At 44.0% G+C, this 27,028-nt stretch overlaps 1 protein-coding gene across 2 annotated transcripts; it reads left to right on the forward strand.

Moving 5' to 3' along the window:
* The first annotated feature begins 3,626 nt into the window (after positions 1 to 3,626).
* GEMIN8 (gem nuclear organelle associated protein 8) lies at positions 3,627 to 26,745 on the forward strand. Of its 2 annotated transcripts, XM_037157506.2 has the most exons (5): positions 3,627 to 3,730; positions 10,623 to 10,667; positions 11,218 to 11,363; positions 11,508 to 11,656; positions 22,022 to 26,745. In XM_037157506.2, the coding sequence occupies exons 2-5, from the start codon at positions 10,656 to 10,658 to the stop codon at positions 22,276 to 22,278; spliced, it is 564 nt and encodes a 187-aa protein (XP_037013401.2). In that variant the 5' UTR covers positions 3,627 to 3,730; positions 10,623 to 10,655; the 3' UTR covers positions 22,279 to 26,745. The 2 variants fall into 2 exon arrangements, with proteins under 2 accessions (XP_037013401.2, XP_037013399.2); XM_037157504.2 differs by having other exon boundaries at positions 11,218 to 11,656.
* Positions 26,746 to 27,028: the final 283 nt, after the last annotated feature.

Below are 27,028 nucleotides of genomic sequence, written 5' to 3' on the forward strand. Positions count from 1 at the left end.
AAAGATTTTGTTTATTTATTTTTAGAGAAAGGGGAAGGGGGAGAAAGAGAGGGAGAGAAACAGCAATGTGTGATTGCCTCTCATGCACCCCCTCCTCTGTCCTTGGCTCGCAACCCAGGCATGTGCCCTGACTGGGAATTGAACCGGCGACCCTTTGCTTCACAGGCCCGTGCTTAATCCACCAAGCCACACCAGCCAGGGCTGGAGCCTTGCTTTGTCCTAGCTCTGACTGCCCATCTCTCCCAGATACCCCCTCCCACCCCCAGGAAACACCGATACAAGATTACTGTGGCATATGGTTTTACCAGACCATGGAATTTTTAGATGCTCTGTTAAAATGAATAGTTTCTCAACTAGGAGCAATTTTGCCTCCCTGCCCAGGGGAGATTTGGCGATTTTTGCTAAACATCCTACAGTGCACAGGACACTCCTCACAGTGAAGAATGATCTAGCCCTAGATGTCAATAGGGCTGAGGGTGAGAGACCCTGCTTTAAAGAACTCCTTACCTGCAAGGACCTTTTCTATTATTTTAAAAATCTTCACCCCAGGATATGTTTCTTAATTTTGAGACAGAGACAGAGGGGAGAGAGAGAGAGAGAGAGAGAGAGAGAGAGAGAGAGAGAGAGAGACTGATTGGTTGCCTCCCATATGCGCCCTGACCAGGAATTGAACCCACAACTTATTGGTGCAGGGGAGACCCCCCCAGCAACTGAGCCACCCGCCCAGGGCTGTAAGGGCCTTTTAGAGTCTGACTAAAGTCCATATAAGGGTCATTTATAATTTGAGGTTAATGTCTAAAACAAGTCAAAGAATATACCAGACAACAGAGTGACAAATGGTAGGATTTACAAATTTCCACAGGATGGCACTAAAACACATGAAAATCCAAACTTCTCCAGCCTCCATTTCAGAATCGTTTATCACTCACCCTGTGCAGCTCTCCAGGGTAACAAATGCCCTTCCTTTTCAAACAGGATTGTCACTTCTTTGTGCTTAGTGTTCCCCACCAGAAGTATTTTCATGCAAATGGATTGAAAGAATTAATGGCTAACACTTAGCCTGGAAGATAAAAAGAACGGGACCACCTTCTCAGTCAGCTACAGAATTTCTACTACGTGTAGCAACAAGGATGCGGAAGAATCTGCTAGCTTCTTGCCTTCTTCTATAGTTAGCATTTAGCTGGGAGCCTGGCCAGCGGACACTCCCAAGACTGCACTACCCTTAGGGTGGTCCAGTGATGAAGCTCTGGCCATGAGTGGGATCTAAGCAGAAGTGCTGTTGGAGACTTCTGGGTAATACTCTTAAAGTAGTAGTTCTCAGCTCAGGGTGACTTTGCCTCTAAGGGCATTTGGCATCCTCTGGGACATTTTTAATTGTCACAACTGAGGGATGCTACTAGCATCTAGTGGGTAGAGCCCAGGGATGCTGCTAATCATCCTACAATGCACAACAGAGCCCCCAAACACAGAATTATCCTGGTTCTAATGTAAACTGTGCCAAGGTGGAGAAATGCTGCCTTAGCATATTAGAGGGACGGGGCGTGCAAGGGCTTCCCATACCTCTCTTCCCACTGGCTGGAAGGAAGGTACAGTGGTGTGCCATCTTCGGCCATGTGGGCCAAGGCAACAAACCAGGGAGCATGATGCTACAAAATAGGTGGAATCTGAGTCCATGGCCCAGTGGATCTACCTTACTTCTGCAGACGCCTTCCACCCAGAGAGACAGAATGCATACACACACTCATGGTACAGTAGCATACAGACTCATAGGACTGCAGTAACTGCTCTCCCTGAAACATATTTACTCTAGCCTGCTCGTTCTGCCTCTCCCAGGAGCCCTTCAGCATTTTCTCCCTCCTATCTTGCCCCTCTTCTTCTCACTTTCCTTCCTCCTCTGATGCAGCTTCTTGCTTAAGGCAGATATTTCAACAGGCCCTGGTTGATTTATCAGCTTCATTCTATACCTGACTTTTCCCAGAAGACACTGCACTCCTATCATTCCCTATCCCCATTCTATTCATAGATATTTCCTTCTCCCCCCATCCATTTTAGAGAGGGGAAAGGAGGGAGAAAGAGGAGAGAAACATCAATGTGTGGTTGCCTTTGAAGCACCCCCAAATGGGGACCTGACCCACAACTCAGGCATGGGGCCTGACCAGGAATCCAACTTGGCAACCCTTTGGTTCACAGTCTGGAGCCCAAACCACTGAACCACACCAGCCAGGGCCCATTTTTTTAAACAGTAGAGGAAGAACATCGTCTAAAAAAAAAGAAATTCTCAATATACACTTTCTGGCCATTACTCTAAAAGATTTTCTTCATATAACTTACCATGGTGTACAATTATATTCTGTGTATTGTCTATGCTCTCCTGAAGAATGTTAATTTTATGAGGTCAAAAAATGTCTTGTTCACCACTGCATATCTGGTAAATAAAATAACCCCGGCCAATAGGCATACATAAACATATAATGCATGCCACATATATAATTGTAAATGTTCTACGAGGTCTGTTAAAGTAAGAAGATAGAAGTAGATTTAATTTATATGTTGCCTAAGTAGTTCTTCCCTAACATGTTCTCACTATTAAAAAATGAGATTTTTATCATCTTTTTCTCAAACTACTTCTTCAAAATCCACTGCGTATCTTACTGTTACTGCAAATCTCAATTCAGCTACATTTTGAGTTGTGAACAGCCACGTGTGTTGAATGGCCGCAATGGACAGTACAGGCAAAGAATAATTCATGAACACAGTAGGCATCCAGTACATTTTGTTAACGGTAATATTCTTCTGTGCTGTTTGACTCTCCTGTAGTGCAAAAAGAGCATGGTACTTATGTCCATGACATTAATTACCCTGACTTACCCATCTCCTCTTGTTTCCAGTTTCCACTTATTAAAAGAATTCTGCAATGAACATCCAGTTTGCACCTGTTTTTCCTTGGAATAATTTCCCCAAAGCGAAAATTCTAGGACTAAAGTACACCCCCTTTTAAGGTTCTTGCCATAGTTTGCCAAGATACCCCAGAAAAATGTGCTACTTAGACTTCGAGTGGTTTATACTTGGTGATTAGTGAATCCTCTGAGACACTAACAGGGAAAGTATTGCTGGCAATGATTGTGACGATAAAAATGTTAGTGGGCACTATTTGTTTGCTCTAACGCACTGGGCATTGTGCGCTAGGTATTATTCACATCTTATTATTCACGAGCTGAGTCTGGTGGAAGTTAATAACTAAGCCTAGAGTCGCGCTCAAACTTACATCTGGGTAGCTATTTCCAAAGCCTGGCCGTTTCCCTGAGCCACGACCACTCTCCCTTGAGAGCAGAGCGAAATGTCAAAAGCCAAGGAACTATTCCAGGGACCTGGGCCGTGCAGAGTTAACCCACTGGCACAGATACGGCTGCCCCACGCGGGCGCTGGTCTGGGTCCAAACTCTAGTGCTGCAAGTAAGTCCTCTGCACCCAGCACCTGCCACCAGTGGTTCCCACTCTCAGCTGAAGAGGCGGACTCTCAGCCAGCGCCCGCCCAACAACGCAATGCAAAACGCGCCACGGTCGTGTCGTCACCCAGGGCCCGGGCGGGTCTTCCGGCGCGCAGTGGCGACCTAAACCAATCGGAAGTTCACTGCTAGTCGCCCAGGCAACAGCTACTCCCATTCTCGACCCACAGGAAACAGGTCCCTGCTGTCCCACCGCCCAGGATCTGCAAGCCACGCGCGCACGAGGTGACTCTGGGGACTGCTGGGTTTTCTTTGGGAAGTGAAGGTGGAGCCTGGAGGCCCCGAGAGCCGAGAGCTTGCCTGTCACATTGTCATAGTAATTATCATCCCGCGGTTATTTGTGAGAAGGGACGGGTTCCAGAAGCTCTCAGCTCTGATGTGCATGAGAATCACTATATGACTTTTAAAACTGTGATGCCCTGGATGCCCTGGCCTCCGTCCCAGATGAATTAAATTCATATCCCCAAAAGTAGGTCCCAGGCATCGGTATTTTTATTAAAGCCCTCCCCCACCAATGTGATTCAGAAGGGCCAGTAACATTGTGTTAAGCTAGGGCAGCCTCATGCGTGGAGGGATGTCTAGAATATCGGTTCTTCCACTCAAAAGCTGGTGTTTTCTTTGCCCTCGCACTTTACTCTCTGTGGGAAGTCAGGGGTTTGGGTGGAAGTTGTCAGGAGAACATTTGCACCTGTGGTCTTTTATGTGCCTTGCCTGTGAAAGTGGAGAATGACTTTGCCCTTTTTTCTTCCTCAGTATTTGAATTGAACCAGCAGCCAAGGAAGTACTTTTTAGGTTTGAAATCCCGAGTCCTTTATTACAGGCTAGTTGGTTCTGAACAATCTTTTTTTCAGGAATGATTTTTAAAGTTGTTTCACAGCTAGGTTCTGTATTCAGCCACCTTGCGCCTGAATTCAGAACATTACTCGAAAGTCCAGACTAAAGATTAGTAACACAAGTAAGAGTTCTGGCATTATTTACTCTCAAAATACAATTTCTAACTATATAGTTTATAAAAGTAGCAGTCTCTGCAGTGGCAATGAGAACAGAAAACTCTTTTGAAAGATTAGTAGGAACTTGACATAGGCAGAACTGAAGCAAGTTCACTGTGAGGTGTACAAATCCCCTACGTATGCTCATGGCCCTGCTGGGAAAGTATATAAACTAAAGGTCCAGAGAGACTTTCATTCAAAAACTGTTCGACAGATGGGGAAGGCTTTGTGGTTTTTAGGATCCACCATTGAAGGATGGGGCGAGATGAGAGGGTTAGGGCTTAGTGACCAAGTAGGCTGGAGCAGAGGTCGGAGAGGCCAAATTCGCCGCAGAAACCCAGGAATGACTGCTCTACATCTGCAAAGCCAGCTACTGAACAGTGACAAACGTGAACAAGTGAAGAAAGTAGAGCTGGTGTTGATCAGATGAACTGAAAATATCTTTGAAGACATTAATGCATTCAAATGTCTTCTTTCTGAAAAGATTTGGAGCTTTATAACATTGGAGTGACTAGCTATTCAGTGACTTTAGGAAGGGTAAGGATAGGAGGAGAGAGTGTTATTGGGAAACAGCAATCCAAACAACGTCCAAGATCTGGTAATACTAGCTATGATTTTTTTAAACTGGAAGGAAAATAGGAAATTTTAAAGAAATAGATAGCAGAATCCATGCCTACAGCTAATTGATTAAACACCCCAATGAGTGGGGCATAATGAATGCTGTGTGCGTTCAGAAAAGGGATTAACATGCAGTTACCATGTATGTGTTCATAGAAGTAAAACTTGAAATAAGGCTCCTAGAATCTACTGGTGGTCTTAACCACGTTAAACTAGTCGTGGGTTTTGCTGGTAGGCCCTTAACTTGTATTACCTGATTGTTCAACCCCTATTCCTTTATGCTCACATGAGGTTTTACCATATGAAGGATAAACTTGCAGTGAAGAGATCTTATCTGTTTCCTTTTATGAGTTGTATTATGTTTATGTCCTCAGTGGCCTCAGTTTTCTGCTCTCGCATTGCCTGTTGGGTTCATGAATCAGAGGGTAACTTTGCTTTGGGATGTCCTCATATTTCACTTCTGATTCTGATGTTAGTCACATAGGGAATTGGTGAACTTGCAAATGAATCCATTCACAAAGCTAGCACTCTTGAGGACCAATTAAACAATGCCATTCTGTGGCAGAATGTTATGTTTGTTAAAAAAGAAGAATTAACTACATCCTTTCTGTCTTTCTCCTTCCCTGGGCTGTGCCTTTGTTGTGACAGTACTTATTCTAACACCCAGAAGAGAGTAAACTGGGGTTTGGGTTTGAGGGAAGAGGAAATAAAACTCCATTTGGGGGCTCCCTTGCCCACCAGTTTTAACGGTAGCTGTTAGAGACAGAAAGATGTGGGCTTACTGAACACAGAAGCCCGTGCACTCGTGGGAGGTCTGTGTCTGAAAGATGGAGCTTGGACTGCTGCTGAGAACGGAAAACTGTTCTGACTGCAGCCATTTTTGATGCCCCTGTGCAGGGACCATGCACAGCCACAGGAGAGAGCCCGTCAAGGCATCAGGCCAGATGAACTGGCCAACCCTGTCACACGCGGCCAGGGGTGGGAGCAGGAAACGGTGCTCTCAAAAAGCCTCATTTTATTATTTTTCTTAGTTGAGGAAGTTCCTACTATTATTGCATGTGCTGTTAAAAGACATCCATTCCGATACGGTTATTACTGTATATAAGAGATTCCTTAGAACTGTGTGACTCAATTCATGTAACTCAGGTTTCTTACTGTACTTTCATATATTTTGAGTGACCTCCAGCAGAAATTCCCGCCTTCCCTCTGTCTTGAAACCGTGTACTGGTGGTAGGCCTGATTAGGTCCCTGAAATTATCTGGTTGGCTCAGGAAACCAAATCAGGGGGAGCCTAACAGGAACCCTCCAAGTTTCAGGGCTTTAACCAGCATAACTTATTTCATGACTGACTTTCCATGTTGTTTCTTTGCAAAAATCAAAGCAGGTGACTTCTCATATATTTAATTTTCAGAATTCTAGTGGAAAAGGAGGCTAGAGAGGAAAATGCGGTTATAGATTTATCGTTTTCAGGAGTATTTGTGGTTTCATTTATCTGGTTGCTGTCACACACCCTAGATCCTATATTTATAAATATGCAATGAAAAGATATACAGTGCCACTGCTTTTCAACAAAGCCACATTACTTATTTGTGGATTTTTTTTAATGGATGAAAATAGCCACAGTGTATCCATTGAAAACTACAAAGCTTTTGTCTGTACGTTATTCATGTACACTTATACATGTAAAAATGTATCTTCCAGGATACCAGATTCAATGAAGAATAAGTACATTTTCTCAGAAAGGCTTTCTGGGAAAATACATTGTTGACGACTCAGGGCCGTGTCTTGCCTGTGGGCCTCGGCAGTGTTCAGTGAACGACCTCAATGCTGTTTTTATTCCTTCCTTTTCTGCTGGTTGAGGACAGACAATGAATTCAGTCTCTGTACTTGCCGGGGCTCAGCTGGGCAGTGACTATTCTGCCATTGTACTCACTGGGAAGGGCTGCCCGGTTGGTAGTGCTGTGGATCCGGGTCTGCCCTGACATTGCCAATCTCTTTTCTTTCAGCTGTGCCGTCCCATTAGAAAAGAAAGTGGCTGTTCAGTCCCCAAAGTACACCATGATAGAGTAGGAGACACTCCCAGGGAGGTGGGGAATGAAAGATAAAAGTAAAGACCAGTGAGAAGGCCTCAGACTTTTGCTGCAACCAGAAGCGTTCTTTCCTTTGCAATGGTAACAGTATCTGATGGTGGTGTTGCTCTAATGTCTAGAATTATTCTAATGTTGCCCTTTCAGAAACCCAGGTGTCTTATTAAATCTTTAAACATTGTATCTGGAAAGAGTAACAAGCTTTAACAAGTTAACAGGACCCTTCCCTTGGGAGCTGATGTAGCCAGCAGGGAAGAATATGGATTCCTTGTTCTAGTGATTAGACACTGGAAATTCCCGTTTCTCCTTGTTGGGTCACTGCCTTGCGCACAGCAGCTGGTAGAGTGTCTGTCAGAAATCATGGCACTGCGGATGTATTCTAACATACACCTGTTGATTGATACTCTTTTGTGGGAGTTGGAGGTCTTTCTTTGTTTTCCTTAAGTCTCTAAATGTCTGTGTAGGTCTTTAAGAAATAGTTCAATTTGCTTATGTAGTCCTGGAGATGATTCCTTTGTCCCAAGTAGTAGGAATTGGTCACTGAGATTGTTGACTATAATCCCTGTTCTCTTGCTTCCACCCATCCTATTCTGAGTCTAAGTGGGAGAACCTGAACTTGCCCAGTGATTTCCAAGTGGAAGGTAAGGAACAATTAGAAGGTTCAGCATTTGATAGCAAACGTTCTAGCATCCTAAACAGTGCACAAAGCATTACAGTTGAGGACAGAGTTGCTTGTATTCCACCGTTAATATAAATCCATCTTTTCTTAATGTCCTGGGTCTTAAAAGAGTCTAGCACTTTAACTGATTAATTGGTACCCTTTATAAATAGTCAGTACACTGGCCCAAATCAGAGCTGCTTCTGCCTCAGATGCTGGAATTGGCTTTCTTCGAACATCTCAGCTCATGGTCCTGGCATCTTTCTTGCAAAAATGTTCAGTGTGATCTGTAAGGCAGTGTAACATGGCAGCCCTTTTATCAAATTACTGGCTGAGTTAAAGGCATAAATAAGTAATTTCTCCTCAAATTAGCACTCCCTCCATTTTTTTAATCACAGCCATAGACAGTGAGCAGCCTGGCGCATAGGATAGATTACACTTGAACTTCTTAAACCCTTGCCTACTTTATTGCATCTTCCTACAAAGTGGACCTCTCAGATGCTGAATCATGCATTTGCAGAATTTGGTACTCCAGCTTTTAAAGCCAGGATGGATTGTCCCAATTATAAATAAAAACAGGGTTTTCTGAGGTCTGCAATAGTGTTCAATGACAATAATGTTTATTAACATTTGAGGCTGTCACACCTCCCCATTTGGGACCATTAATATTCATATTAATCAGGTTCTAAGTACACTTTGTAGGGCATAGGAGCCTAAATTCAAAACTCTTAATCTCCACAAGACTTGCAGATGTCTCCTTGACTTTTCTAATCTAATTTCTATGCTCCTTGTTAATCTTCTAAAACAAATTTGATTAAGACACACATGGAGTTCCCTTTAATGTCATTATGTACTGCAGGCTGGCAGCGATTCAGATTCCAGTGCTGGATGAAAACTGGCTGGAGTGACTTCGCCACTTAAAGGCTGCACCTTACGGTTTGGCACTCGAGTGTGCACTGATTTCTACCATAATTTCATTCTGCATTAGTCTTCTTTCTCTGGGTGGTTAGCCCCTGAATCGCATTGCATTTTATATTCCCTCAATAACCTGTGCAGCACACAGCAGTTAGCTGGGTTTTCAGATAACGGCTCATGCTTTAAACCTTTAAATTATAGTTTAAAAGTAATGTGAACTCAGTTTGCACTTACATTTTCACTGCATCGGTTCACTTTTTTCCAGTTTACATTCACTGCATGTGCGTGAGTTTCTGAATTTAGAACAGTGAACAGGAACTGTGGGCTATGTGTGAGGTAAAATTACAGAAGGTCGTGTCAGCCCTCTTGGAAATACCCTATTTGAGAAGGGTTTTTTTAATATTTCAAAAGAAGGCAAAGGGTTCTTTTTTAAGGTTAAATCTTAAAACAAGTCATTTCACGTCACAATTTGCAACAGTACCCATAGCAAAATCTCTGATCGAGATGATGAAATAAGTCAAGTTTATTTCTTAAGACTTGGAGATTTTTAAATGTTATCCTGTTATTAAGAGAAGTTAGGAAAATAGCACTCCTTCATATCTGATTTCTCAAGTTTCAGATGCTAAGTAACTGCTTGGCAACCTGTTGTGCTAGTGATTTTGTCTTACAGGCACTTCAATTCTCATGCATTTTAGACTTATTATTTTTGTTACTTTATTTTATTTTATTATTATTGAACTTTTTAAGGTACATTTTGGTGGAGACTGTTATTCTAGTAGCTATGAACTCCTGAACAGGAAGAAAAAATATTCAAAGCCTGTTTTAAATAGGTTGTAAAAGGTACAGCCTGAACTTGACCTTTAGGTATTTCCTGTCCTATCAGTAAATCACAGGCAGGTAGGCAGTGAGGGGAGGGGCAACCCTGGCAGAGCAAGGCTTCTGGGCAAAGGCCCTCTGCACCTGAGGCCTGGTGCAGAGTCTCCATGGAAGGGCTTCTCCTCCATGGAAGGGCTTCTTCACAGGGGCAAAGTGGTCAGACAGGAACACACTGGCTGAGAGGTGCTTATCGCAATCTGAACCAAAATAAAGCCCACTGAGGGGGCTTCAAGCTCAGGGCACAACCCAAGCTGGAGAGATGTCTTGCAGGGGTGTCCAACCCGTGGCCCACGGGCCACATGCAGCCCAGGATGTCTATGAACGAGGCTCAACACAAAATTGTAAATTTACTTAAAACACGATGAGATTTTTGGGTGATGACGTGTCACAATATATTTCCTGTGTGGCCCAAGACAACTCTTCTTCTTTCAGTGTGGCCCAGAGACGCCAAAAGGTTGGACACCCCTGTTAGAGTCTTCTCCAAATCCCAGTCTGAGGGCAAGACCTAACAAAGGTTTCCAGGGAGTTGGCAAGATGTAGTCTATTCCGGCCTCAGGGACATGCAAATGCAATTTAAATTTGAGTTAAGGATTGGTAAATAAATTAATATAGCTGTCCATTTTTAGTTCATGTTCTGCGTATTCTTTTTTGTATACATACTAATTACTATTTACATGTACACCTGAAACCAATACAAAGTAATATTGAAAGTAAACTGTAATTGAAAAACAAAACAGACAAACCAGGACTTGAAAAAAACCAGGTCTTTTGAGCCTGAGGGGATCCCTCCTTTTCAGAACACAAGGCCATGTCCATGTGCCAGGCTCCGTAGGGGGTGAGTTGTGTGAAGGTCGGGCACTGTCCTGGGAAGAGGTGCCCTCTGAGGAGCCGCTCGACAAACTACAAATGACCCACAAATGTCACACACCTACCTGTGCTGACCAGCCGTTTGCCCTGTGGTTGTTCTTTCCTAGTTTCGGTGCCGCTTTGGATTTTCGCAATCAGAGATGGGATCAGAGGTAAGATTTTTTTTTTAACTTATAAGAGAAAAAGGTTAATTTAGTCCTCAAAATCCTAGAGTCCTCATTGCATGACTGAGAACAACAAAGAAATACATCGGAAATGACAGGTAAAAGCACCACGGGGTGTATCGCCAGCATCTTTTGTCCCGGGCACTGAGATGTAGGCTGGGCCGGCAGGCATCTGGGGGGCAGATGGGGGAGAAGAAAACATGGCATTCATTCATCCATGTGGTTCTTGGCTTTCTCACTTGGAACTAGTTGCTTAACTACAGTGGATAGAAAGGGCCAAGGGGATAGATGTCCAGTCCTTACCTCTCCTCACATCCTTTCTAAAAATGATCATTATTAGCCCCTGTCCCGCTTTTTAACAGCCCTAGCCTTAAGCTAATTGTCCTGTGTGTACCTCATGTACACAGACTTCAGAGCAAGTGTATGTACACGCAGTGTCTGGTGAGCACGGACCTATCATGTCCTCTTTTATCATACCCACTTTTATCTCTTGAGGATGACCTGTGGTATCTAGCCTACACCTCCCTTGACTTTGTAGGCGGCGCCATCGGGAACTGGGAAGCCTTGGTCTTATCATCCGACATATGCAAGATACTGGCGTCATTATTATCAAGCAATGGCTTGGATGCGCAGCCACCAGATGGCCTACTGGAAGGCCGTGGAACCCTACTTCAGGTCCCCATGGTACTTTACTCCCAAAGGTCATCCCCGGGGCCATTATGCTGAGGTGGGCAGATCTCCCTGGTCCTGGGGCCATTACTGGGCTTCCCGGAACTCCGGCGGCAGGTATGCACATTCCCTGTGGCCTGAGCAGCACCGTCCTGACAGCACGAGAGAAGTCCAGACTTGGGGTGTGGAGGAGGAAGAGGAGGAGACCGACTCAGATGAGGGGGTGGAGTGCGACCTGAGCAACATGGAGATCACCGAGGAGCTCCGCCAGTTCTTTGCAGAGACCGAGAGGCACAGGGAAGAGCGGCGTAAGTGCATGCTTCCTCTTCTTGCCCTGCATTCTGCATTTTTCTCTTCTCTTAGGCTGTGTCAAGTTGTTTTCTTACTCCTTGACTGAGCACAGATAATATTCCATAGCCAATCCTAACCTTGGAAAAGCTATGCTGATGTTGCTCCTCAATTATATTAGATTCCAGAGCTATTTTAATATAAGGCTTCTTCTTTTTTTTTAGCTCTAGAACAAAGCTCAACCTGATAGTGTCTCACATTTATTGAATGTTAGAGACTCCACCAGACAGTGTGCATGCGTGCATGTGTATGGGTGTACATGTGTGCATACACGAATGCATGCATGTGAGTATGTACATGTGTGCACATATGTGTTTCCTACTCTACACAACTGTCCTTCAAGGTATTAAACCCACTTTGCCCATGAGGAAGGTGAGCCTTCAGAAGGTCGACTGACTTGTTCCATAGTGCATGACCAGTCATTTGCCGTTAGGATTCCAACCACCATCTGCCCAACTCTAGTTCCTGTGCTCCTTCTTCATGCACAAATGTAGGGATTAGCTTCTGTCCCTATGACAACTAGGTTCCTAAAACACTGTTGCCAACTCACAGGCACAGCTATGAGCCATCCCTGGTACTCCAGAGCTGCCAGATCTTAAATGGTAAGCTCTCTCCTCTCAGAGCAGAGATTGCCACGAACCTAAACAGAATAACAAAATGCCTAGTGTGGGGGCAGCTTTGCCCGCAAGTCCCCCTGTCCACCATGGATGATAATAAACACTACCAAGACATGATCTGCTTGGGGAGGAGAGGTGGCCAGTTTCTCCGAAGAAAAAAGGCCTGGAGCAGTGGCCAGTTTCTCAGAGGAAAAACGCCTCAAGCCCCTTCCTTGAAGGGCTTTTGTTGGGTTGTAATACACAGGAATACAGAGCGGCAAGGATCAAACGGTAGATAACATTTCAAAGAAATCTGAGGGCTTAGTCTGAGTCAGAGTCTGTCAGGAAGGGAGTTTGCAGAAACTTAGGGTTTCCTGCTTGGACCCTTATCATATGAATGAAAGCACTCTTAGCAGAGCAGGTTTTACTGTTGTTGTTTTTTTAAGGAATTCTTTGTGATGCCAGATTTTTCCCTAGATCAGCTCTAGCCAGGCAAGGAGCTGCACCCCTCCCCATCAGGTTTTCAGGTTTAAGTGAATTAGAGCCAGGAAGTGCTTCTCCCAGAGGACATGGGGACTCAGGCTTTGTCACATAGCTGGGGGAGGAGGGTCCATTGCTCCCTCTTTGTTGCAGCCCCCTGAGTCCTTCCATGAAGGCCTCCCAAGTGATCTAGTCTGGCTTAGGTTGTCCCTCACTGTGAGGAGTCTTACCTGTCATTGACTTCCAACCAAGCATTGGGGGCAGGGAGGAAACTGAGGCAGCATTTGCTACCAGAGACAAGCATTGTGTCCTGTGGCTTACATTCTGGAGGTCACTCGCCCATCCTTAGCCATGGAGGGTAGTTACAATTCCTGAAACCAGGCAGAGCGGCCCACAGCAGCCTAGTACTCAAACTTTCTGATTCAATCCTGCATTGCGATGATCTTCCTGGGACTGGAGACTTGTGAGAATGGTCTTATATCTTCAGTCAGAGAGCAAGAATGTCTTTTTTTTTTTTATTTCTTACTCGAAGAGTTAGAACTGCTTTTGGTGCTCTCCTTACTATTAAGATTATCAGACCATTTACAGTTTAAGTGTCTGTAACAGATCAGATATACACATATCTGTTATTTTCTATCTATTATAACCACTACTCAGTCTCAATATTGTTCGTATTGAGTTCTAATGACATGACAGTTTACCTATAATTGTTAGTAAACAGAAACGTACAAGCCTCGGAGGAGTTGCAGTTCTGTTTTCAACGATCCATGTTTTCGTAAGGACAGCAAGTTTTTCACAGAGGCCACAAGGTACCCTTTGGTGTCTTTGCCTGTCATTTTCTTTCAACTTCCCTTCTTTTGATTAATTAAACTGTTGACTTCTTTGATGTGCATTAGAAAGTACACCCAAACAAGTACTTTTGAAACAGTACTTTGTATTACACATAGAATACATTTCTCTCCTGGATCTCCAGAGATGAAGTCAAGCTTTTTTCAAAATACATACAAAATAAGTATTAGTCTGGCGCATGAGCGAGAGTAGCCATTGGCCCATGTGCACATTTGGTTGGAGTGTTGTTTGTTCCTTTAAAAAAGAAAATATGGTGGCGATAGGGCTTATTTCTGTTGTGCTTACCAGAAACTGTTCCCGCAACTGGTAAAGAGACTGATACTTTTATAATAAAAGTTGTAATTAAGGATAGGAGCAAACCCCGGTCCTCAAAAAGGCCATTTTCAAATACGTGCTGATTTCAAATAAACCTGATATAGCTAGTTATTCAATAAAGATAGACATGAATGAAATGAACATCAAATAATGAAAAGTGTTCTTCCAGGGCGAGCGATGCAGTCACAGATGCGGGGAAGAACATCTGTTTAAGCGCTAGGCATTTCATTGCTCTGTTGAGGTGCGCACTGATCTGTTCCTCCCTCTTGCCTTTGTCAGAATCCAGTAGATTTTAAAAAATCATGAAAATGATCTCCTACTGTATGCCTGGCACTTAATATTATTTTGAAGAATGCACGAAGTATTTTGTTATTAATTATGAGCTTTAAATCAGAGGTTTTCTAATCTTATCCCACAAAGTAGTGAGCTTGCTGTGGTTCTGTGAGACAGTTTACCAAGTAAGTTAGGGTTGAAACACTTTATAAAGTTGAGGAACTTCAAATTTTGTTGGATAATGTTCCTCAATCTTCTTCATTGACTTCAAGGCTCCAAATGGCACTGCTACCATCACTATTACAGCTTGACTTGTGTCCCTTAAAAAATATGTGTTGGAGTCCTAACCCCCACCCTCCAGGCCTCGGGATGTGACCTTATTTGGAGATGGGGTCTTTATAGAGGTAATCAAGTTAAAATGAGGTCATTAGGGTGGCTCCTAATCCAGTGGGACTGGTGTCCATAAAGAGGGACATTTGGACACAGACACGCCCAGGGAGAATGCCAGCGTGAAGACTGGAGTTCTGCTGCCACAAGCCAAGGAAGGACCCGAAACTAGGAGAGAGGTGGGAATAGACCCTTTCCCCGCACCTCCCCTGCCTGGGGCGGCCCTGTCCACCCTTGATCTCAGACTTCCGGCCTCCAGAACTGTGAGCCCATCCATTGCCATTGCTCTAAGCCGCCCAGTTTTGGGTGTTCTGCCACGGTGACCCTGAGAAACTAATACAGTCCCCCTGAGGGAGTTGTCTTTGTGAGTGGGATGGAAAGTGTACTGAAAACGTGTTATCACCTCTGTGAGAAAAATGTAGTGTGTGTTTGTTTCACTGTGATCTAGAAAGCAAAACAACAGAAAGGGGAATTTTGTGAAAACTATTACAATCTGCATCCTTAACCTCACTCCCAGTGCAGCTGCGGCGGAACTTCTCAAATCATGGGCTCCCCCACTTCTGAGCCAGAGGTTCTTAACCCTCTCGTGGGCCCCCTGCCCTAACCATACTGAGCCTCAACCCCCTCACCTGTGAAGTGGGGATTCTAATTCATGCGATGGTAATTATGAAGATTAAATGATAGAATAAGAGAAAAGTTAGAGAATGGTGCTTGGTACAAAGTCAGTGCCAAAGAAATGTTAGTTGTTAGGGTTAGTTGCTTATAACTCATCCTTTGTCCTGGATTATTCACCACAAACTGGTTTTACTCTGGTAACTATTTGTCCTGATTAGTGCCTGATTCTGATTCTGTACCTTTTCGATAAAGACGTTCTGTGACTTCAAACAAAGTGATATATTTCTGCTCTAGGCAGCGCTTAGAGCGTTAAATCAATCTAAATATTTAACATTGAAAATAGTTAAAACATCAAAGAATTAAATTTTCGTGTCTGTCAAGTTTAGTCATTTAGTTCCGTTTCTTGTGGGACATAACTTGATATAGTAAAATACTGGAGCTGGAAAAACAAACCTACTGGCACATGACTAATCATAGCCTTAAAAACATTGATCTTTCAATTCTTTGTGCTTTTGAAAGTGTGTATTTGTAGCAAAATTCAAAACTACTTGTCCTATAGTCTCTGCCATGCTTTTAGGCCCTGCAGTCTGTCCTGAAAGCATTATGAAGTCCCTAGGAGGTGTGAGAAGCATCTAGTGAGGGTGAGAACAGGCTTTGGTGCCAAAATCTTACTGCTAAAGACCTGCTTTCTATTAGAAGTAGCTGCCAGGGTTTGGCCATGAACCCCTATTAACAAAATCATGGGCAGTGGTTCACCAGCATTGTTTTTTTCAAAAGCACTTTGGGTGGTATATGGGATGAATACGTGTTCCCACTAACGAATGATGGAATTCAGACAGAAGTAACTTGAATGCCTGGGGTGTTTTCCAAGCCATTGCCATTGCTAGAATGTGCCTGAGGTTTAGTTCCTTACACAGTCAGGAAATGCTTATGAAAGAGATAAGGGACTCGAGTAGTGTGAATACTTGATTAAGGTTGTTTTCCTTTTGCTCTTTGAGCCACTAGAAGCTACTTGTTCAATAAGGGCAAATTCAACTTTGAATATGAATCATTTAGAGAACACAGAATTGTATAAAATGTTACTAGCAAAGGAAAAACATAGCTAAATTGGATTTAGCTTTTCCCCATCTGAATCTTATTTAATATTTTTCTCAGGATAAAATCCTTCAGATTAGACGGCATGTTCTTGCCTGTGATCACTGCTCTTCCAGATGAACTCTGATTGAACACCCTTCAATGATAACAAAACATTACGTCGGATAAAGACCTTTTGTGCAGTGGGAACAAGCATGCTTTTGATTCTGTTATGTCGTCATTTCCTCACGAGATGTTTCCATTATTTAAAACTTCAGCAGTAACATCCCTCCCAGGAAAGTAGGTAGTTATGACGTGTTTGAAGGTCAGCCGTGTTTTCACCTGTTTCTTGGACAAAAATCTTTATTGCTAGGTTAAGGAAACATTATTGTTTTTTTGTATAAATAACCATCAACTGGGTCTGCAAGGTTATCGTCCTAATTCTTAGAGGGAAAATGGGTGCAAGTTATCATTTGCAATATACAAGAAGGCCCCCCAAAACAAACACTGCCACTGTTTTCTCGGGCTTCAGGCAATCAGAGACTTATCACGTGTTTTGGGGCCAGATGTTGAGTCCAAACAGGGACATAGTCGCAAAGAGGAAACCCAGGTGGGAAGGGGAGATAAGTTAAAAAATGGTACCTAGAAGAGCCATCTGCGGTGTGGTCCATGGTTACTTTTGCAAAGGTGGGGTAGAGTACTGATCGCCAGTAGTGAACCTGGTAATCAGGAGAGGAGCACCACAGGCTACTTGTGGAGAAAAATGCTGTAGGCTTTGAGGGATGGGGTCGGTTGGGAATGAGAAAGAAAGGAAGTAGTCCACCCCCACTCAGCACTCAAAGTACTGTTCTCACCAAAGGGCCCAGATGTGTTTTTCTTACATTTGATGGGAGACATCTGCTCCATTGTGTTATGTCTACCCGAGGAGGGAGGTTTAGACTCTGTCAGTTGGCTGGACCCCCATCTGTTTGGTGCTCTTTCAGCCCCCCCTCTACGGAAAACCTAGAGGATACAGCAAAGGGTACAGCCCAGAATTGAATGAGTCATTTTGGCTAAGTCAATGAGATTCAACTGTGGAATCACACTGATTGAGCATAATTCCGCCGTGTGTGCATTTCATCCACTCCAGATGTTGAGACATGCAGAAAGCCAATCAGTGAGAAGAAATGTGCGAAAGGCTGCAGAAAAGTGGGAGGGAGGGATGGAAGTGCACTTTTATTCTACATAAGGACATGGCTATTGTCCTCAGGCTTACATTGGTCATGGACTGAGGGATGTGGGATGAGATAGGAGACCCGTCCGAAATGGCTCCGCGTCTACACCTGTGTTCTGGGCGTGTTGCTGACAAGTCAGAAATGAGGCATTCACGGTATAAATCAAGCCTGTGCTTTCACTCAGTTGTGTGAAGATCATTAATTCTAGCGATGGAACCGTGAATATAATCAGAAAGACATGCTAATGCTGGAAAACGACCATTCTTTAGCACTCATTTGTCTTAGTGCTTTGTCCTCCAAAATGTTCTGCCTTCAGGCTAATTATCTGTGGAATACTGAAGGCATGTTTTCCTGCTCTGTAAGGTTCCCTCAAGTCCAAGTCACTTTCCGTGATTTTTTTTCTCCCTTTATGCACTGCAAGTCTCTATCGGTAACATCATGTAAATGTATAGACGGAGGCAGAAATATCGGTGTCACATATCCTGAACCCAGATGAATCCAGTAGAGTCGCTCCTTAACAGTGTAATGCTGAGTGTTTTTCTTGTGTCAACCCTTTCTGCATATTCGCCCTGAATCAGTTTCCTAAGACCGCTGTAACAAATTACCGCCAGCTGGATGGCTTAGAACAACAGAAATGTATTCTCCCAGTTCTGGAGCCTGGAAGCGCAAAGTCGGGGTATTGGCAGGGCCACACTTCCTCCAAAGGCTCTAGGGCTTTGTTTCTTCCAGCTTCTTCTGGCTCCTTCTGGCTCCTCGTGTTTGTTGGCTTGTGGCAACGTAGTTGTAATCCCTGCCTCTGGGTTTGCATGGTTTTCCCCTGTGTCTGTAGCTGTCATTCTCTGTCTCACATAAGGACACACTCCTTGGATAGTATCCACCCTAATCCAGTATGACCTCATCTCCATCGTTCCCTTCACCTCCATTCTTCCCTTCCTGAGATCTGCAAAGACCCTGTTTCCAAATAAGGTCACATTCGGAGGTTCCGGGCAGGTGTGGATTTGGGGAGGACACTGGTCAACCCACTGCGGCCTGGTGCTGGAATCTAAAAAGGTGATGGTTTGTATTCAAACAAGTTCCCATGACCAAATATCCTAGAAGCAGAGAGCTCTTGATAAGATCGAGTCCCATGACTGTTTTCAGTAAAAAATGACCCCCCCCCCGACCAGGTACCTGTTCAGTTATGTCTGAGGTGTGACGGTCCCCCTCTCTGCTGCAGTCAGCTGATAGTCCATCAGGTTGGAGGAGCCCTCACCATGTTTTGAGAAGAAATACTACCAGTGATTAAGAGTCCTTCCTTTCAGTGGGAGGAAGGAAGCAGTAAATAGAAACCAGAATAAGTGGATGCCTTCAAAGTAGTCTCTTCCACCCTGAGGCTTGCTTGGTCCCCTAGGTCGGTGTGCACCAAAGCACTTTCAGCCAGTCTGAGGGTATTTGGTTTCAAGCTGGCTGATCCCCAAATCCGTAGTCCAGCCTTAGAACAAATTTGTTTAATTGTGTGAGTAAATGGAGGTGAAGTGACTCAAATGGAACAGGAGACAAGATCAGGCCCCAACTTATTGGGGCCCTCCTGTGCCTGCTCCCCCAGCCTCTCCACCATGGAGGCTCTGAGGGACCTAGTGAGGCCCCTAGTGAGGGGCGTGAGTTGAGCATCTGTTTCCCTATCCCTGGGCTGTCAGCATTTTTCTTGAACAGCATCTGGGAGAAACAGAGCTGTTTACCAAAGGAACAAATAATGTATGGCCTTTGTCTGCACTTTCTCTCAACAGTCATTTCCTGAGCACCTGCTTTGTGTCAGCCATTGTGTCCTCCTGGGGCTGGGGATGTGGTGACTATAGGCAACAGGGCCCCTCCACCACAGGCACCTCCCGCAGCCCATCCATTAGCTGGCCTTTCAGTGCAAGGCACAGGCTTCCTGCGCCTTAGATCTATGTTTTAGGACAACTGTCCACTGTACAGGAAACCTGGGACCTCCAAACCTCTTGTGGGCAGGGAGAGGACAGGATTGAACCTAACATCTTCATGAGGAAGGCCGGATGGAAAGGAGATACAAGTAGAGGACGGAGCAGAGGGCTGTATCTTCCGTGCTTATACTGCGTGAACTTTGTTTAAAACTCAAACCCAGTGACGGCAACCCATGAGCACATGTGAAGTGCAAACTGGGAATATGGCACAGGCTTCATGGACTGCCAGATGGGGTCGCTTTGTATTCACAGTGTTTTGGCCACAGATGTCAATAGTACGAGAAAATGCAGAGAATGGTGACACCGATTTAATATTGGTCACATAGTTTTTGTCAGAAGAGTGGCCAAAAGAAGCATAATGATAACCAGATTAAATCATAAGGAAAAGGAAAATAAAGATGCCAAAGTAAAAAGTTTATACTCACTTATCCTAATGGCAGAGAGCCACACTTACTAAGATAGCAAAGATTCCCATGTGTATTTAAACTTCGAAATGCAGACTCACATTTAGACAGGAGGTTAAATATCTGCTGTGTCACTAAAGCTGTCAGGAAGGCTGATGATGGTCTTGGGACAAACTTGAGAGTGAAAGGACTGTGGTCTGGGAACCTCTGCCCTCTAGATGCAGAGGCCCCGAGACCCCCATGGCCCCACGTGTGGAATTGCATCCTCCAGGCCAGTAGCAAGGCTCTCACAGGTGGGACTCTATTGTCCCTGGCTAATGTGGCCATGCCAGGCCTTCAGAAGAGTAGTCCTTGAGGGGGGTGCAGCGGGGAATAGAATGTGAACACCCAGAAAGACGGAACAACTTGCATCGTGATGTTTCAGGCTCATCAGAAAGACCACAAATGAGAAACAAATGCTTGTTGAGCTCCCGTTCATATTAGATCAGTATTTTGTTTGAGGTCTGTGTTTCACAGTAAGTCAATTATATCTTTTCCATGGATAAGGTAACAGTGATATGGTATTTATTTTGACAGTCATTTGCCACATCCGTGTACTGCTTCCTTGTGTGAAAATGAACTGCAGATGTGCTGAGACAGAAATGGCCACATACAGTTTTAATAATGTTTCCAAGTTGATAAAACCCCTTCCCTCCAACTCCTAGGTGTTGTTTATAAAGAACAGGATTTATGAGCGTGACTGTGCAGGCGTAACATAAACAACTTTCCGTTCACACTTGATTGGCTCACTTTTGTCGTCCCTTCCATACTAAGCTTTCTGTCTGATACTTTCTTTGCAACAAGAAATGGATGACTTATGTCGTTGGTTTATCCCAGCAACATCCTCACTCCCTGCTTAGTAGCATTTCTCTTGGTAGCAATAGCAGCTATCGACATTCTACTATCACATTCTACTATCAATTTCTCTGTTCCTGACAGTAGCTTACAAAAATCTACGTATTAGATGTGGCTACATGTGACTTTTTGTAGTATTGTTTTGCTGATATTTTTAAGTCTATTTTTCTCTACATGGCATTTAAAAAAATCATTGATTGATTTTTGAGAGAGGGAGGGAGAGAGAGAGAGAAACATTGATTTGTCCTTCTACCTATTATGTGGTCATTGGTGACTCTTATGTGCACCCTGACTGGCGCTTGAAACCACAACCTTGGCTGGGATGATGCTCCAACCAACTGAGGCACCTGATATTTTTATGTTATTTACATAAGAAAGAAGTTATGTTAGTACTTGCTACAATAAAAGAAAAGGGCTAAACAATTGAATAAAGATTTCTTGCTGTATTGAAGTCCATTTAAATGATTAGAATTGAAAGCATGTAACCATGGCACTTGAAATGCAGCCTAAGCTCATCTGTGAAGTGGGAAGTCCGATCCCGTAGCGAGGATGTTGACATGAAGTTACAGGTTCAAGTAGCAGGAAGATTAAACAGCAGAGGTTTCTGTTCCATTTGCAGAATTGCCTTGCTCGGCCCTTGTACCCTCTGCAAGTGTTGAATCCCTTGACCTCCCGTTGCCTGGTATGGTTTCTGTTTTGGATGCGTGGAAGGATCATTGGTCCTCCTGGCCGTTGTCTGTTGCCAGCACTTGCTCTTTCTGGATTACCTAAAATCATTCTTCCCGTCATTTGTGATGGGAACTACTACTTGTTTCTACACTGGCCTTTCCAGGAAGCACTGCATTTTCCTGCCAGCCTGGTGTCATGTTTAAAACCCAGGGAGCTCCAGCAGCCCTTCCTCGCTAGGCAGGCTGTGGGCTGGCATGTGGATGAGGAGAGGAACCCAGGGGGTGTCATTTTCTTCTGTGTTTCCAGGAGTCTTCCCAGAGGATTGATAGTTTGGGGTGCCATGTTTTTTTGTGTGTGTGGCTTTTTGCTATTTCTCTCAGCATGTAGCCCCCCGGTAAGTGAACAATGAGCTTCATAATTGAGTCGATAAGAAGATGCAGGTTGTGCCTTAGAATCTAGAGAACATCTGGGCTGGCACAGCTGGGCCTCGCTTCACAGTTGGAAAGGGTAAGCTAAGGGGGCTTGCTGGACTGCCCGCTGTACATCTGGGTGCCGTGGAATTCACCCCAGTTGACTGTGTTGGCTTGTTCCCAGGGCGGCAGCAGCAGCTGGATGAGCGGCGCCTGAAGGATTATGTGAATGCCGACCACGACCTATATTACAAGACAAGCCGCTCCGTGGAACCACCGTCCGAGAGGCCCGGTGAGCAGCGCCAGGCCGAGATGAAGCGCCTGTACGGGGACAGCGCTGCCAAGATCCAGGCCATGGAGGCTGCCGTGCAGCTGAGCTTTAACAAGCACTTTGACCGGAAGAGGCCCAAATACTGGCCAGTCATTCCGCTGAAGTTCTGAGCCCTGGCCTCTGGGCCCCCTTCCTGTGGGATTTTCTCCTTCTTCTGCTTCTATGCATTTTCTTGGGGAAACAGGACTTGATACGGAGATGTTCACCAAAGTGCCAGGAGGCCTGTCGTGGGGGTGATATAATAAGTCAGGCATTTTTCAGCATCAGGGTGTGTACTGTAGTCAACCTGTGAGATTTTCTTATGACATAAAATGATCATTTCATATGCATTACACCTTCAGTTCTTTGAAGTTCCCACTTAGAGACACTGCTTAGTTGTTTTTGTCTTTTTCTCCCTTCTATATTTAACCCAACTTAAATGCCTTAAATGTGTCAGCTGTGACCTCCTACTGGTACTCCGTCTGCCCCGCTGACACTGACGCAAAGGTGCAGCCAGACGGTGAGTACTCTTCTCCCACGCAGAGGTCAGCATGCAGGTTCTGCAAAGGGCCAGAGCCTTTGTATTTTTGGCTCTTCAGATCAGACGTTCTGTCTCGTGACTACTCAATTCTGCCCTTGCAGCCTGAAAGCAGCCATAGACCATAATAAGGAAACAAGTGGGGATGGCCATGTTCCAATAAAACTTTATTGATACAAACAGGTCGTGGGCCAGATTTGGCCTCTGGCCAGTAGTTTGTAGACCCGTGCTCCAGTGGATGAAATGACCTGTCTGACATTGTTGTTCTCTTTACAGAGTTTTAATGTCATACAGAGCTGAGGGCAAAAAACAGTAGTTCCCAAACCCGCTCCCCTCTGCAGTCTCCTCTGTTGTCAAAAAGGTGTTATTGAACTCTTACTTTGTACAGCAGATATCATTGTGGAAAGAGAATGCATTTCTGAGAAGGAAAATTTAAAGATTGATGGAACAGTCCATTTTAAAAAGCCAGCTGCCTTTTAAATAAGTTATTACGGTGTGTTGCCAGGGTGAGCCTTGTTGACCTGAGAAGATTAGCACATCCATCAAAGGCTGGTGGAAAGATTTAGTATTGACATGTTTTTCCCTGAGAACACTTAGGTCCACATTGCAGCCCCTGCCCTGTGACAAACGCATTACTTTCATCAGCCCCAGGTGCTTGTTTTTCCAAGCCCTTGTTTTATTACTGGAGTTGCAATTTGAACTTGGGTGTTGCAGACCAAAATCAGTATTCATTTCCCTGAAGGTGACACATGACTAAAATTTCAAGTCTCTAGTCATCCCCTTTCTTTTTTTAATGTTAAACTCATATGCCTCAGTAGAAAATAGATGTGACTCGGGCACAAATACAAACTAATTGTATTTGCAGCAGGTTCTTACCTACTTGAGAGTGAAATGTATCTCTTTATGAAGAACTTTCCTACCTTTCCCCGAAGAAACCTCCATGCCGGTGCCCCTGCGGCTGGAATTGTGGCTATGGACTTCGAGTTACTTTCACTCTCAGTGATTCGTGGTTCTCACTCTTCAAGTGGGTGTTACTGATTCCCCCACCTGGAGTTCTTGTGAGGACCACATCGAGTTAGTGCCTGTAAAACATAGTGCTAGTTGCACAGTAAATACTCAACACATGTTGATACTGTTTTATTCTGTCTTTAAAAATTGCCAAAGAGAGCCAGTGGAAATCCTAGATATGAGATGTCTTCCAAATATGGAGAACTGTTTCCCCGTCAGCCTTTCGAAGGGATGCATTGGCTTAAGTCTCATTCCCACCTGCCCTTCTTCCCAAATGCCTCATTGATAAAGTGTGGTGGGGGGACCTATGACTTATTCATTCATTTATTCAGCAAGTACTTGAGTTCTTCCAGGTAGCTAAACCATATTCTCTTTCCTCGGGGCACTTGGATTCTAGGAGAGGCAGACAGGTGTGTAAAGACGGCACTGGCATATGCGCAGGAGCTGCAAGAATGTGGGAAAGAGCAATGAGGGTGGGGCGTCTCACTCTCAGTACGATTGATGTTTGGGACCCATCCTTCTTTGTTGTTCTTAAAAAATACATACTATGGATGCATATATGACTAAAATTGAGAAACTTGCATGTAAATGATTCATACACACTAGCTTTAGAATAGTGGGTAGTTCCAAGCAGGGAAGGGATTAGAGTGCCATTCAAAACTGGTTTTTCTGTCTCTGATGTTTATTGTTTTTCTCACTTCATGTCTGGGGTTAACTGTTATGTGAAACGTGTATTTATCAAATGCTTATGTAGGGCTTACTGTGGGCCACATACTCTTCAAAATACTTTTCAAATGTTAATTTCCTTAGCAACCAACCTATGGCCGACCTATGAAGTAGCTGTTGTAGGTTCACAGCCGTTTTCCAAACCGTGAGATCAGCCGCATTCCAGGATTCAGATATTGTTGTGCTTTCAGTTCCATTCAGGTGAGGTTTTGTCATCAGATTCGTACAGTTGAGTCAGGTTAGGCTGTCAGACAAATTATTTTAAAAAAAATGAAAAATAACTTCCAGTTTTCAGAGCTTTGGGGACTTCAGGAAGAAGTAGAAGGAATATTATAGTTTTTATGGATGAGGAACCTGAAGCACAGAGGAAGTAACCCGCTGAACCAGGCTCACTCCCAGTGGTGGAAGTGGGTGTCCAACCCAGGTATTCTGACTCCTAAACTCCCCACTTTTTGCTGCTTTGCCCCGCTGACCTCAGCCTCTACAACCATACTGTCAGTATGCGTAAGGCGCACTGTTCCCAAGTGTTGCAAAGAATCTGGAGCCATTACAGCCCTCAGCAGGATTCCAGTACATTGCATGCTGGAGGGGGTTTGGTTCTAGTCCTAGCTCTGCTTGAGAATGTCTGACTCTGGATAATGCATTTGTACTTTTTGTCTGAATTTAAGAACTGAGGCTATAGCAACAAGAAGAAGAGGGATATACTTGAGATATTGAGGAAGTAGATGTTCCATGGCTTAGCAATTTGGGGCAAGTAAGGAAAAAGTCCAGGATGGCTCAAGTTTCTGTCTTGGATGGTGGTTCTAGCCATCGAGGTCAAGAAAACAATAGGAAACTGGTTTGGGAAGAAGCATGATTAATTCTATTTGGGATACAGTGAGTTTCAAAGGCTCACACACATCCAGTGACATCCTATTACTCATTGGATATTTGGGTTTGGAACTCAGTGTAGACGGTCTGCATGCATAACCCATAGACACAACAGTGTGGCCCTGGCCAGTGGGAAGGCGGGGTTGGGGCTGGGTGGAGGTGGGCACAGGTAGTGGGCCAGGGGGTGGGGAATGGGGACATCTTTAATAGTGCTTCAGAGCATAAGAGGAGTCTGTGAAAGGGAGGAGAAATGACGAGAAAACCAGGAGCTAGAGGTGTGGCAAAGGGGAAAAGTGGGACAACCAGACAATGTGGCTTGTGCTGGGATGCATTAGGAAGTTAAAATGAGCACCGGGAAAATATTGTCACAAATATGTATATACATATATCCATGTTCAATGCATTGTAAATGTTCTTTCAAATATGTATCTGTATGTATAAAAGGATCTAGTTAAGTTATCCAAGTTGAAAGATAAGGAGAGAATCTTAAAAGCAGCAAGAGATAAGGGGACAGTTACCTACAAAGGAGTTTCCATCAGACTGTCAGCTGATTTCTCAAAAGAAACCTTGCAGGCAAGAAGAGGCTGGAAAGAAGTATTCGAAATCATGAAAGGCAAGGACCTATATCTAAGATTGCTCTCTCCAGCAAAGCTTTTGTTTAGAATGGAAGGGCAGATAAAGTGCTTCCCAGATAAGGTGAAGTTCAAGGAGTTCATCATCACCAAGCCCTTATTATATGAAATGTTAAAGGGACTTACCTAAGAAAAAGAAGATAAACTAGGAACAGTTAAATGTCAACAAACAGAACTATCAACAACTGAACCTAAAAAACAAAAACTAAGCAAACCACTAGAACAGGAACAGAATCACAGAAATAGAGATCACATGGAGGGTTAGCAACAGAGAACGGGAGGGAGGCTTAGGGGAAAAAGTACAGGGAGTAAATAGCATAAATGGTAGGTAGAAAATGGGGGGGAGGGTAAGAATAGTAAATGGGAAATGGAGAAGCCAAAGAACTTATATGTATGACCCATGGACCTGAACTGAGGGTGGGGGGTGAATTCTGGAGGGAGTAGGGTGCAGGACAGAAGGGGATAAAGGTGAGAAAAAATGGAACAGCTATAAAAGCAAAATCGATAAAATATTTTTTAAAGACTATGTCTAAGTAGCAATTTACAGGAAGTAGACTAACATTTTAAAACATACTAAAGATACAATTACCCAGATCTAGAATGAGGGAAATTTGATAGGACAGCAAACCCAGTTTCTTCCAACAAATGGACTTTCAAAAAGTGCGTATGGAGAGTAGGTGCTAGCAAGGGGAAGAACTGTTACAAGATGTACTGTGTAGACTGCATATGGATTGTACTTTGAAGAAATCATGACAAATGTAAGGGAATTTGAATGTGACTGTGAGAGGATATTTAAACATTATTAAATTTGTTACGAGTCATGAGTGTTTTCTGGTTATGGGTTTTTTTTTTTCCAGTTCTCTGAATTCTTTATGGTTGGGCTCATATGCTGTTTTCAAAGGGTTTCCTTTCAAGTGGAAGGGCATGGGAGAGCTGACACTTGAAAGAGGATCAGCAAAATGTTGACAATTCTTGGAGCTGGGAGCTGGATGCCTGGGGGCCCCTTCTGCTCTTTTCTCTAGCTTTGTTTATGTTTGAAAATTCCATAGTAAACCTTTAGAAAATGAAATGGAATTTGAAGGAAAGAGATTAATAGTATTGTCACAG

The sequence above is a fragment of the Artibeus jamaicensis genome, unplaced genomic scaffold (genome assembly GCF_021234435.1).
Source record: "Artibeus jamaicensis isolate MK-2021 breed Jamaican fruit bat unplaced genomic scaffold, CSHL_Jam_final scaffold_1283, whole genome shotgun sequence".
Lineage (NCBI taxonomy): Eukaryota > Metazoa > Chordata > Mammalia > Chiroptera > Phyllostomidae > Artibeus > Artibeus jamaicensis.

Bases quoted from the DNA above. Each gene is read 5' to 3' on its own strand.
- GEMIN8 (XM_037157504.2), top strand. The intron at 11,657-22,021 runs GTAAGTGCATGC...GCTTGTTCCCAG, and splicing joins GAGGCACAGGGAAGAGCGGC to GGCGGCAGCAGCAGCTGGAT.